Source organism: Lagenorhynchus albirostris, chromosome 5 (assembly GCF_949774975.1).
Source record: "Lagenorhynchus albirostris chromosome 5, mLagAlb1.1, whole genome shotgun sequence".
Classification (NCBI taxonomy): Eukaryota; Metazoa; Chordata; class Mammalia; order Artiodactyla; family Delphinidae; genus Lagenorhynchus; species Lagenorhynchus albirostris.
The window spans coordinates 13,606,929-13,619,588 of NC_083099.1; the positions used below are offsets into that span (position 1 = coordinate 13,606,929).

Here is a 12,660-nt window from a genome sequence, read left to right on the forward strand (position 1 = left end):
TAAAGCAATTATACTCCAACAAAAATATATACATACATACATACATACATATATATATATATATATATATATATATATATATATATATATATATAAAGAAACAACCAGCTCATAAAACCCATGACTTTGTAGTTATTATTGGCCAGGAAAAGTAAAATAGAGTCAATTTAAAGTTGATTAAAACAAAAAGTGCTTCACAATAAAGTGGTACAAAGATGTACCAAACTCAGAAGTAATGTGCGGCTTCGAGATATTTCGGATGCTTCTGATGCGATCATGAGCTTTGCTCCCCTGGGCCGTATCCTCACTGATTCCCATAACTTCCATTGCTTTCTCGCAGCTAAGTATTCCTGTTAGCATTTAAACATACCCACATTTCTCTAATCTTTTAAACAAAAATAGACCCTCCCTCACTTCCCTTTCAACTACAGCTCTCTTTTTGTCTTTTTACCCTCAGCCTGATTGTTGAAACAGCTACACTAGCTGGCTGCATGTTCCCACCTCCCACTCAGCCCTCAACACACTCCAATCTGGCTTCCACACCCACCTCTCCAAGGACACAACCCACCTGATGATAAATAAACCCAGTGAACGCATCAATCATTATCCCACTTTGTCTTTCAGGAGCACCCAATGGGGCTGACCTTCCTTCCACCAGATTACATGCAATTTGCCAGACCACTGATTAAGTTTTCCTCCTTCTTGGGTACATTCTGTTTTGTTTCTCAAGTCTCCTCTGTTGGTTCCTTTCCCCTAAACAAGATGAAGTCCGGTGCTCTTCACAGCTGTACTTCGGACTCACTAACTACTCTTCTTATTATACATACTCCTTGGTACTGGCATCCATTCTCCCAGCTTCAAAAATCATCCCTAGGCTGGTGATTCGCAAATCCACATCTCCAATTCAGGTCTCTCCACTGAGCTCCTGACTTGTACGTTCTATAGGAATCTCAGTTCCGACACATTCTAAATGGAACTCATCAGCTTCTCCCTATGTTCCTACTGTAGAGCTAAACAAGAGCATCCATCTGGTTGCACAAGCCAGAGACTATTTTCCTCGATTCCTGTCCGCAAATATGCCCACCCAAACGCTCTCCACGCCTACCTCCCCTATGTCGTAGGTTTGCTTCTCTCCATCCTACTATGACATCATCTGTAGCCTCATCAACTACAAAGGCCTCATCACTGGAGCTCATCCCCACTGTCACCTTCACAGCACATGAATTTATAGCTTCCACAGCATCCTAGGATAAGGTCCACAATTCCCTAACATGGTTCCTCAGTGTTCTCCCTCCTGAACTGGGCTCTCGTCACATGAAGAACATTCTAGTTCTCCAAATTCTATAAACACATTCCTGTCTTTGGGAACGTGTTTATAGAATGTGGAGAATTCAACAGCTACTCTTGCGTCAGGCGTCAGCTTCAACATTACTATGTTCTTCCCTCTTATGTCACTCATCATCCTTTACTGTAATTCTTATTTAATGTCTGCCTTCCCCTTTACACAGCACATTCCACAAGGGCAGTAACCACCGATGTCTTATTCATCCCCATATTTTCAGGGGCTGGCATTGTCCCTGGCACTGTAGTGGATACTCAGTAAATACTTCTCGAATTCAGACACCAAAAGAAAATGAGATAGCTAAAGGCCCTTAAGACAAGACTGTCTGAAACAGTAAAAATACCAGTTTCATTTGAGTACAGCAAACATTGCTTTGTTTTTCGACTACCCAAAGAATGGTGTGCAAATGGCTATGAGAATCTACCAGTTTTCAGCATCAAACTCAGACATGTTCTCTTCAGAGAGATCTGAATGGGTGATCCCATTACTGTGTAATGAGCCTCTCAACACTTACCTTGCTTACTTCCTTTAAGGCCCTTTTGCAGACTTCATACTTTGAAGAGTCCTTAGGTGTCTTTTGACAGATAGTCTGCAATCAAGTAAAAGAAGAACAAAATCAACTGATTTATTTTACTAAGTAAAACAAAACCAACGTCCAGTCATAGAGTCTTACTTGTAGCAAACTTAACAACGCTGAACACAATACTATGGATGAGTCTGAAGATGACATTAAAATCCGATTACAAAACTAGGAGATAGTCTTTAAAAGCACAGGGTCCATGTTAATCCAGAGGATAGTTAAATAAGAGGACAGACTTCAGAGGTGGGTGAACCTGGTTTCAAATTCCAGATCTGCTCCTGACTAGCTACTTGACCTTGGGCAAGTCACCTACCCTGACTCTCTAAACCTCAGTTTCCTCATCTGTAAAATTGGGATAATGCAATTACATCACAAGGTTGTTACAAAAGTTAAATGATAATGCATGTAAAGTTTTTTATGAATACCTGGCATACAGTAGGCTCTCAATGAATGACAAAATTCATGATCACCATCATTATTATTAGAGCTTATTATATTTGCAGATGATATAATGTGAATAAAACGATCAAAAAAACGGCTGCTGGATTTCCCCTTGATATGTTTACACTGCTATTTTTGCGATGGTAAAATCGAGTTCAAAGAAGGTCAACTGAAGGTATACTGAAGTATGTAAAACTTTTGAAACTATACCCATTCAAAGCCAACAGAACCATTTCAACTGTTAAAAATGTTCACCTCAATTAACAAGCTTAACTAAATCTCCAAATGAAGTAACATTGAAGAGACCATGTTTTAGGTACATTTAAATTCTGCCCAGGTGGCCAGGTTCTCACACATGGGAAACAGATTAGGGCAACAGGCATCCAGCAGAGGTGGAAGATACTAGGAACTAGCAAACCACTGGTACCTTAAATGCAGACGAACACCAAGTCTATAAATCCGAAAGTCAGGGGTCAGGATTGTTACATGTGATATGTGAGAAGCGTAGAGTGTACCATCGATGGATTTATATTAATGGTTCTCAAAACTTTTTGACTATGACCCACTGCAAGAAATACTCTTACACTGCAACCAGTAGACATGCACACAAAAATGAAACAAGTTTTTTATGAAATAATATTTAACCACATTATGAACAATGTATATATCATATACCACATGTTCTACTCTATATTCATTTTTTTAAAACACTGCTCGTGATTCAAAAATCAATTTCATGCCCCACTAATGGGTACAAAAGCAGTTTGAAAAATACTAGTCTTTGTCTCTGGGAGCAGGCATCCTGAGTCCATAGTTTCTTTCCACACTTCAATTATTTTAGGTAAAATTTTGCACACCGAATTTTCTAGGGAGAATGACTACAGCTTCACTCACAATCTCAAAACGGTCTCTGACCCCAAAAAGTTTAGCGCCTACTGGGCAATCATGGCATAAACCTCCAACATGGTATCTACAACATGTATATTAGATTTTGTGAGTCCCAATCTATCTAAGCAATTTCCTCAGAATCACAAAGGGAAAGAATATTTAAAAAGGCTGAGATCACAGAATATACAGAATCTAAGGAAACTCGGCTAAAACGCATTTTCAGAAGAAGAAAAAGAAACAATCCTGAAAATTCATAACATTACTAGAAATGCTACATTTAGAAAACAACCATGTCTTGTTAAAAAATAGTAAAGTTTGAAAATTAATATTTTCCTATATGTGTCAAAGTTTCATTATTTCTATAAAAGTCTTATTAGGCACAGGAAATAAATCTTTTTAGAGCCAAAATTTAGTTTTGATAACCTGATTTCATTTTATTCTTAGACATGATAAATACTGATTTTTAAAAAATCAGAGCTAGATTCACAAAACTGCAAGTTTCCCAATATTTACAAGGAGAAGTTCATAAATCACAGGGAACGGACAAGGAAGGGTGCAAAGGGAGTAGACTGAGGTGGCCTTGGAGAGCAGCAGGTGCTGTGAGTTCTGAAATGACAGCTGAGCCTTGCCCTCACTGTGCAGCAGAGCCAGCAAAGCGACCGTGATCACACGCTTTCACTCGTTTCTAAACTTCAGTGCTTCTTCAGAATAGCTCTTAGAATTTATAATGGAATTGAGAAAATGGAATTTATTTTGTAATCTTACTCGACTGTAATTTTTTGCTTTATTTTTACCCTGTATTTTGACTTGTAAAACCAAGTATGTCAAAACTGACATTATATTAATATTATCCATTGTAAAGTAGAACTATGCCAAAATATTTTAATTTGATCAAAAAGATACTCTTTGAGCTACCATATGATCCAGCAATCCCACTCCTGGGCATATATCCAGAAAAGACAAAAACTCTTAATTCAAAAAGATACATGCATCCCAATATTCACAGCAGCACTATTTACAATAGCCAAGACATGGAAGCAACCCAAATGCCCACCAGCAGACGACTGGTTTAAGAAGATGTGATACATAAAATGGAATATTACTCAGCCATAAAAAAGGATGAAATAATGCCATTTGCAGCAACATGAATGGACCTAGAGATTATCATACTAAGTGAAGTAAGTCTGACAGAGAAAGATAACTATTACATGATATCACATATGTGGAATCTAAAAAATAATACAAATGAATCTATATACAAAACAAAGGACTCACAGACACAGAAAACAAACTTATAGTTACCAAAGGGGAAAGGAAGGCAGGAGAGGGATAAATTAGGAGTTGGGATCAACAGATACATACTACTATATATTAAATAGATAAGCAACAAGGAGTTACTGTAAAACACAGTATATATCTTACAATAACCTATAATGGAAAATAATCTGAAAAAATATATATGTATAAAACTGAATCACTTTGCTGTACACCTGAAACTAACACAACATTGTAAATCAACTATACTTCAATTAAAAAAAAAAAGAGAGAGACTCTTTGCCCCTCTAGCTGGATGGGAGTCATGTCGGGCCACCCCGTTCTCTCACGGATGCCCCTGCAGTTGCAGCCCAGCCAGTATGTAATCTCCTGAGCTACCGTCTGGGTGTCCTCCCAGCTGTGTTTCCCACCAGGCAGTCTCAACTCTTCTCCCAGCCACATCTTACCACTATTCAAAATCACATACTTGTTTTCTTCATGAATGTTTCCTAAGATAAGACGGATGCCTGGACTTTCCTCACTCATTCTGAGCAATGCAAAATAGGGCAGGTTTATGCCCTGTGATTCTGTAGAGGACCTCCTTCCTGTGCGAAATGGAAGCACCTCAGCATCTTGGAATGTGACAGGGAAGGGATCTTAGTGGTCAACCAGAGGAAACTGAGGCCCAAAGAGATTAAGTGACTTGCCCAAGGTCACAGGCCTAGCGGATCAGCCAGAAAAGGAATCCGGGACTCCTGACTACAAGAAGTCAATATTCTTCCCATTTCAAAAAATGTTAAGAAAATGAGGGATAATCTAACTTCTTCAGAGTGACCCCACAAGCCTAAATTGAAGATAATTTCCAAAGATATTAGACACAGGTGGGACTTTCCAACTGAACAGCACCTTCTCACTTAATTGGGGGATTTTATATAAGGGATATAATTTAAGTGGGGTAAGAATAATTTTCTTAATCGGACTTGCAGCAGCACAGCTATCCACAGAGGAAAGAGACACCGGATCACATCTTACATCCATCAGCAGGGGAAGGCGGGTCACCCTCTGCATGGGGAGAATGAGAAAAGAGATCATGGGTAAGTTCCTACAGTCTTCGTGGGACTCGATTCGGGACAAAACTTCCTTAAAAGATGGGTTGGTGGCTCTGAGGAAAAACAAAGAAAGACAAAACTTCAAAATACTTCCTCTTCAAGTTAAGAAGTAAAAATGTATAATAAAATATTGTGATACATTCATATATTATCAATGATTTTTAAATATAGAAACAACAAACACATAATTACATAGAGAGACATGCATGGCTTATCTGCCTTTTACTGTCAAGACTGAATATAAGATATAAATTTAAGGGAACAATATGAACAATAAGATGAAAATGTATGGGCTAGAAATTTTTAAAAGTAGAAAGTAAACTAATGAAGAAGCAATGGTATCATAATGGTGAATGTACACATTATAAATTAGTATACACACTAGAACTCATATCTGATAATCTATAAACATTCCATTTAAAAGATAACACATGTTTTAAGCCACTTCTCTAGCCCGAGATAATAATCTAAGAGAGAAATGTCAGACTGGATTTACTTACTAGGAGGCTTTTGGACTTTTTCAAAGCTTCTAAGACAGAAAACCTTCTGATCATGCCAGCCAGAATATTCCTCCTCTCCCACTGACGTTAGAACAGTGTTAATACTGCCAGAACATTTTTACAGAGTTTAGCAAGATACATCGACAAAAAGGATCTCATGTGGAACCACCCTATAACTTTCACGGAAGGCCAAGAGGGGATTCCAGGAAGAATGGAGCCTCCGAAAGGTCCCCAGCCTGCCAGATAAAAGATCTAGTATTCAGTAAAGACAGAAGTCAAACCGAGGTCTTCTGACTTTCAGTGGGTCCCTGACACTGTATCTCTCACTCTGTCACCTCACTTCACCCCAAAGGGAGCTCTGAGGAGTTCCAGGGTGACTTGTGAGGAGGGCGGATGGGGTGGGGGGAGGCCAAGAAGCGGGGTAGTGGCAATTGGAACCTTTTTGAAAAAAATACACTTTGAAACTTGGATGGCTGGGTTCAAGGCTGCTAGAAATAAATTAGGAAATACCCAGAAGAACAAAGTAAAAGAATGAACACAGAAAGGTTTTAATCTCATTTTCTTAAATTGAGGAGTTTTAGGTTTCCTGCTAGCTTTGAAAAGATTTTTAGGAAGTTAAAAAAAAAACAAACAAATTCTAAACCAGTTGCATATTTAAATTACTTAGGCCCCAGGCCCCCCTCCCCCCACCCACCCCCCTCCCCCCACCCACCCCCCTCCCCCCACCCACCCCCCCACCTCCAAAGATTCTGATGAAACAGTCTAGGATGCACCCTGGGCATTGTTTGTTGGTTCCCAGATTCCAAACGGCAACTGAAGTTGAAAGTCACAGCCTTAAATGTAAATTTACATCAACTGCAACAAAGTTTCTGAAAACACAGCTACTAATTTCCATGTGAAAGCTCCAATGATGGTATCACTGAGCAAATTTAAATAAAAACCTTTATTTCTCAAGAATTGCATAAAGTACAGCAGTACCTATTCGCATTTTTTGAAATCCTGCAATACAGAGTGAAATTTAGCTCTAATTCCAGACTTTGTTTTCACACACGTAACTTGGATTTTCCAACAGTTACAGAGTAACCTTTACATCAGCAGTTCCCATGGGGGATGGAGGGGAATTTAGGGAAAGTGAGGGTTGTGATTCTCCATCCCCCACCCCTGCAAGGGATGTCAGGCAATGTCTGGAGATGTTTTTGTTTATCACCACTGGGGTGTGGTGGTGCTATCAGCATCTTGTGGGCAGGGGCCAGGGAGGCTGCTAAACATGCTACAATGTATAGGGCAGTTTCCACAACAATGACTAATCTAGGACAAAATGTCAGTAGTGCCTACAAACCCTGCTTTGTACTAATAGCCTCCTTTGACGTTGGCAGCTGTGGGTTTTCTACCCTGCCTGGACGAGATTTTAATGAGAATGTGGAGGGGGAAGGGGCATAATCAGCCTTTCTCACCAACTTGGGGGCTGTTTCTCTGAGCAGCCATGACCACAGGGTCTCACACATTGCATAGAAACTGACCTGGGTTCCATGCTGCCGTCATAAATGCCACAACGCACAGGAGGGGAGGAGAATGATGACAGCCAGTCAGCCCTCAAACTGAGTTTACAGCAATGTACAATTGCACTGTCAAATAGATAGCCCCTTGTGATAAACAAGCCCCCGACCCGGGCAAGAAAGCAATATAGACATTACTGAACCATTGCTGACTCTTTTAAGGATAGAGATAGCATATACATCACAAAATGCTCAGTAACCTAAACAGACAAAGGGAAAAAGTATGGGGGGAAATTTAAAGTTTAACTCTTTTTTGTTTCATAGTTAAAGCCTTTAAGAACTTTTTTTAAAAACTGCCTTCCTTCAGACCTTCCCCTGCTCTCCTTAACCCCTAACTACGCGGAGGGGGAAAATCAGCAATTCCTATAAACAACTGAATAGATTTGTCATTTGAATGGAGGAAGATTAGGATACTTGAGAAAGCTCTGGCTCCTAGGCCCCTAGTTCAACCTACTCAAAAACTCTATCTTGGCCTCAGGCTACTTAATGGCCAAATAACAGCTTAGAGAACAATCTTCTCACCATTTACAATGATGATCACTGATCACCAACCCTCCTACCCCCCAACCCCGTGTCTTGCAGCAATTAAAAAAAAAAAAAAGAAAGAAGGAAAACAGCAACAAACTACAATTTCATAATTGCTTTAGAGACAAAATTCTCTACAAACTGGATTTTTTTAAATCAAATGCCCTCACCCTAAAAGCAATTCTCTTAAAAATTTCTCTCTGGGGCTTCCCTGGTGGCGCAGTGGTTGGGAGTCTGCCTGCTAGTGCAGGGGACACGGGTTCGAGCCCTGGTCTGGGAGGATCCCACATGCCGCGGAGCAACTGGGCCCGTGCACCACAACTACTGAGCCTGCGAGCCTGGAGCCTGTGCTCCGCAACAAGAGAGGCCGCGACAGTGAGAGGCCCGCGCACCGCGATGAAGAGTGGCCCCCGCTCGCCGCAACTAGAGAAAGCCCTCGCACAGAAACGAAGACCCAACACAGAAAAAATGGATAAATAAATTAATAAAAAACTCCTAGCCCCAACATCAAAAAAAAAAATTTTCTCTCTGGAAAACAGATCATCAGGAGGCATTTCTAAATATAATTTAAGAGATCCATTAATTTCGATCTATGTGACCTAATTAAAATGAGATAATTAAAACTGTAACACTCAATATTGCTTACAACAATTTTTGTAGTGTCCGCTGTTGGTAGACTTCATTTGTGCAGTATTTCACATATGGGTCAAATGTGGATGCTGTGTGTTTTTCCACAATGTCACTTATGTCATCTATGAAAATATTATTCTGATGTCTTGCTTCCAACTCTGTAAAGAATCTGGAAAAAAACAAAGAAAATCATTTACACTTTCTTCTGTGTGCTTTAATAGACAACAGATCATCCTCATGTAATACTATTATACGTACAGGATTTGAAAATATCAACAGTACACGGTGCCAAAAAATACAAGAAAAAAACTATAAAAGAGTCTAAATTTAAATCTATCATATAAAGACCTTATTACTTCGTATGGTTGGCTTAAAACATTAATAATCCAGGGCATTTCTGTGCTTTCAGGTATATTTTAGAATGTACAGATTTTACTATTTTTCAAGAATTCCACAGATACTAGGAGGGGGACAGGGTTCATGCTTACATATTTTACTGTATTGAAAAGCATATGAGCAAAACACCTAAGTTAGTGCCTAAAAAATAGGTGTGAAACAAACCTGTTCTGTGTCCTGTTCTCAAAATAAAAATAATCATATCATTTAAATCTAATATATGACATTTAAATGACTTCGTATATGACTGAAGATTGCGATTTAGAGTTGCCAGTGTGTGTGCTGTGTGTACTTGCACACACATGTATTGTGTCTAGTCCAGTTAAAATTAAATTTCAGATAAACAATGAATAATTTTTTAATCCAACCATGTGCAAATATTGCACAGGACATCTTGGATGTCTTGTATTTTTTTCTGGCAATCTTAGATTGCATCCAATTTTAACAGAACATCAACTCAGATATTTGAAACAGAGTATTCTTGCTGAAAATGTGGTCCAGTGACCAGCAACACTGGTATCATCTAACAGCTCATCAAAAATGACAGCTCACCAGAAATGCAGAATCTCGCCACCTACCTCCCCCAATCTGAACCTGCATTTTATCAAGATCGCCCGATGATGTGAACGCACACTAAAAACTGGGATCTTCCCTAGAGCACACTTCCTGAGCAAGTTCAGAGCGGCAGGAAAATCTGGATAGAAATAACTACCACACAGGACTAGAGCATTTTCTTTAAAAGTGTGATGAAGGTGAAACCAACAATAATGTCTAATGTTGACTTCTGGAATAGTAGTACAAGGGAAGGTTAGTTTTCCATAAGCCCTTCAGCATTTAGCACATCATTGCTCCTTACCAGTTTTCTGGGTGGACTCCATAATATAAAATTCAAGGCACACAGTGAATGAGACACCAGAGATTTATGTGAGATGATTAATAGTAAACACAGGCTAACATTTTCTCCCATTTATATCTCACTTCTTTTCAAAGAAAATCCTGGCACTCAAGTAAAAAAATTAAGAGGTCTTATTTTTATAAATGTACATGTACATTAAACTCATTTTAATGTAAATTGTATTAGCTTGTCACCATTATCTATTCTATTTTTAAAAGTCTCCACAGGAGCTTAAAAGACAAAGAAATGCATTTTAACTCCCTAGAAGAATAAATCTATTTATATTCTGGGTAAACATCTACATTTTAATTGCCTTTAAAAGGGACTTAGGGAAAATAATCAATATGGTTCCCAACTACATGGCCTCATCATCCAAGCCCCTTGTTTAAAACAGCAGGAGGGGCTTCCCTGGTGGCGCAGTGGTTGCGAGTCCGCCTGCCGATGCAGGGGACGCGGGTTCGTGCCCGGGTCCGGGAAGATCCCACATGCCGCGGAGCGGCTGGGCCCGTGAGCCATGGCCGCTGAGCCTGCGCGTCTGGAGCCTGTGCTCCGCAACGGGAGAGGCCACAACAGTGAGAGGCCCACGTACCGCAAAAAAAAAAAAACCAAACAGCAAGAGCAGCAACTGAAAGCACACTTTGCTGGACTACTTGGCTTTCCTCCCAACGGGATCAGGGTTCATACACACAGTTCCTAGACAGCAGGTCAGACAAACACATCTACGTTTCAAAACTCAGTGACTTCATGTCACTTTGTCACTCTGAGTTTATTAAGATTCAAATAAAATGTCAAACCCTCTCCAAAAAGTTTCCGAATTTCAAAAACATCCAACTTCAAACCCTATACAAACAAAAACCATGTTTCTTAAAGAATATTTTCTATCTAGACTGGTCCTTGACTTCAAGAAATTTGTGATATATTAAGAAGGTAAGAATGATAAACATAAATGATATAGGAAGAAAAAAATGCTTGTATTTAACTAACTACATGTTGGAACATATATGCATAAGGGTGCTGGTGGCAGTAACTTTTTAAAAATTATATGAACTATATATTTTTCATTCTGGTAAAATATACATTTTAACCATTTTCAATTGCTTTAATTACATTCACAATATTGTGCAACCATCATCACTATTTCCAAAATACTTTCCTCACCCCAATCAGAAATGCTGTACCCATTAAGCAATGATCCCCCATTTCCCCCTCTCCCCAGCCCCTGAGAACCTCTAATCTACTTTCTATCTCTATGAATCTGCCTATTCTAGATATTTCTGGGATCATAACAATATTTGTACTTTTTGTCTGGCTTATTTCACTTAGCATAATGTTTCCTAGGTTCATTCATGTTAAGGGATATACCAGAACTTTTTCCTCTTCATGACTGAATAATATTCCATTGTAGGTACATACCATAATTTGTTTATCTGTTCATCTGTTGATGAACACTTGGGTTGTCTCCACCTTTTGGATATTGTGAATAATGCTCCTGTTAACATTCCCATACAAGTATCTGTTTGAGTCACTGTTTTCAAATCTTTGGGATATATATCCACAGGTGGATTTTCAAGCTCTCTGACTCTGCCTCTAATAGTATATATCAAGAAATGATAGTATAAAACCAAGAACCAATACAGAATAAGCTGAGTCACATGCCAAGGAAAGATTATTTCCTTAAGTGAAGGTGGAGTAAGAAACGATCCTTTACCTCCTGACACTCAGAGTTGAGTGGCCCATGAGGGGCATGGGACCAATTAATTGCGATATAGGACTTATTAACAGAAACATACAGTGAAAAGCTCAGGGCAGGGCGTGAGGTGAGGAAAGGTGTGAGGAGTCATCAGGGATGAGGATGGCAATATGGGGAGAAGGGGGGCAGAGCACTGCAGGCAGGGACACAATGTGGGCACAGGCGTGAATCTCGCTGGGAAAACTGTGGGGTTCAGCGAGGCGAGGTGTCGACCACAGGAGGAACAGGGGCAGAGAACGAGGGCTGCAAAGCAAGCGGGTCAGAGCTAGACTATAAAGGTTTCACTGTCTACTGAGGAACTTGGGCTTAATCTATGCTATGGATAAGGAGAACCTGCTGGATGGAGATGCTGAAGCCATCCAATCAGACAGAGACAATTGAGACAGAAGTGGCGAGAGACAGACCATAAGCAGGCCAGTGAGATGCTAATCTGGGCAAGTGAAAATAAAGCCTTGGCAGTGGGAAATCAAAAAGGGAGGACACATTAGGGTAATAATTTGGTGGGAAAGTTAATAGAATAGAGAAACTCAGTAGATGGAAAAGTCAAGGAAGACATTGTGGTTTCTAGTCAAAGTTTCTAGCTGGGCATCAAGGTGGGTCATGAAACTATTCAGGTAGACAGGGACTTAGGAGGAAGGGGAGAAGCGAGAAGAAAAGAGTTTAACTTTCCCTGAAAATATGCATGTGTGAGAATTCAGAGCCACAGGAATTCTAGGTATTATGTAATCAGGACAAGTTCGTTTTTAGCTGGTTTTCATATAAATGCAAAATATTTGTAATTTCTTTTAGCTCCA

General features: G+C 39.6%; 1 protein-coding gene across 1 annotated transcript in view; it reads right to left on the minus strand.

Moving 5' to 3' along the window:
- The window catches only part of ARHGEF26 (Rho guanine nucleotide exchange factor 26), a 215,432-nt gene that overhangs the window by 120,115 nt on the left and 82,657 nt on the right, over window positions 1–12,660 (minus strand). Inside the window, exons 7-9 of the mRNA XM_060149589.1 lie at window positions 8,842–8,994; window positions 5,538–5,667; window positions 1,857–1,931 (exon numbers count right to left, since the gene is read on the minus strand). Coding sequence (XP_060005572.1) covers window positions 1,857–1,931; window positions 5,538–5,667; window positions 8,842–8,994 — 358 coding nt within the window. The remainder of the gene's footprint in view (window positions 1–1,856; window positions 1,932–5,537; window positions 5,668–8,841; window positions 8,995–12,660) is intronic.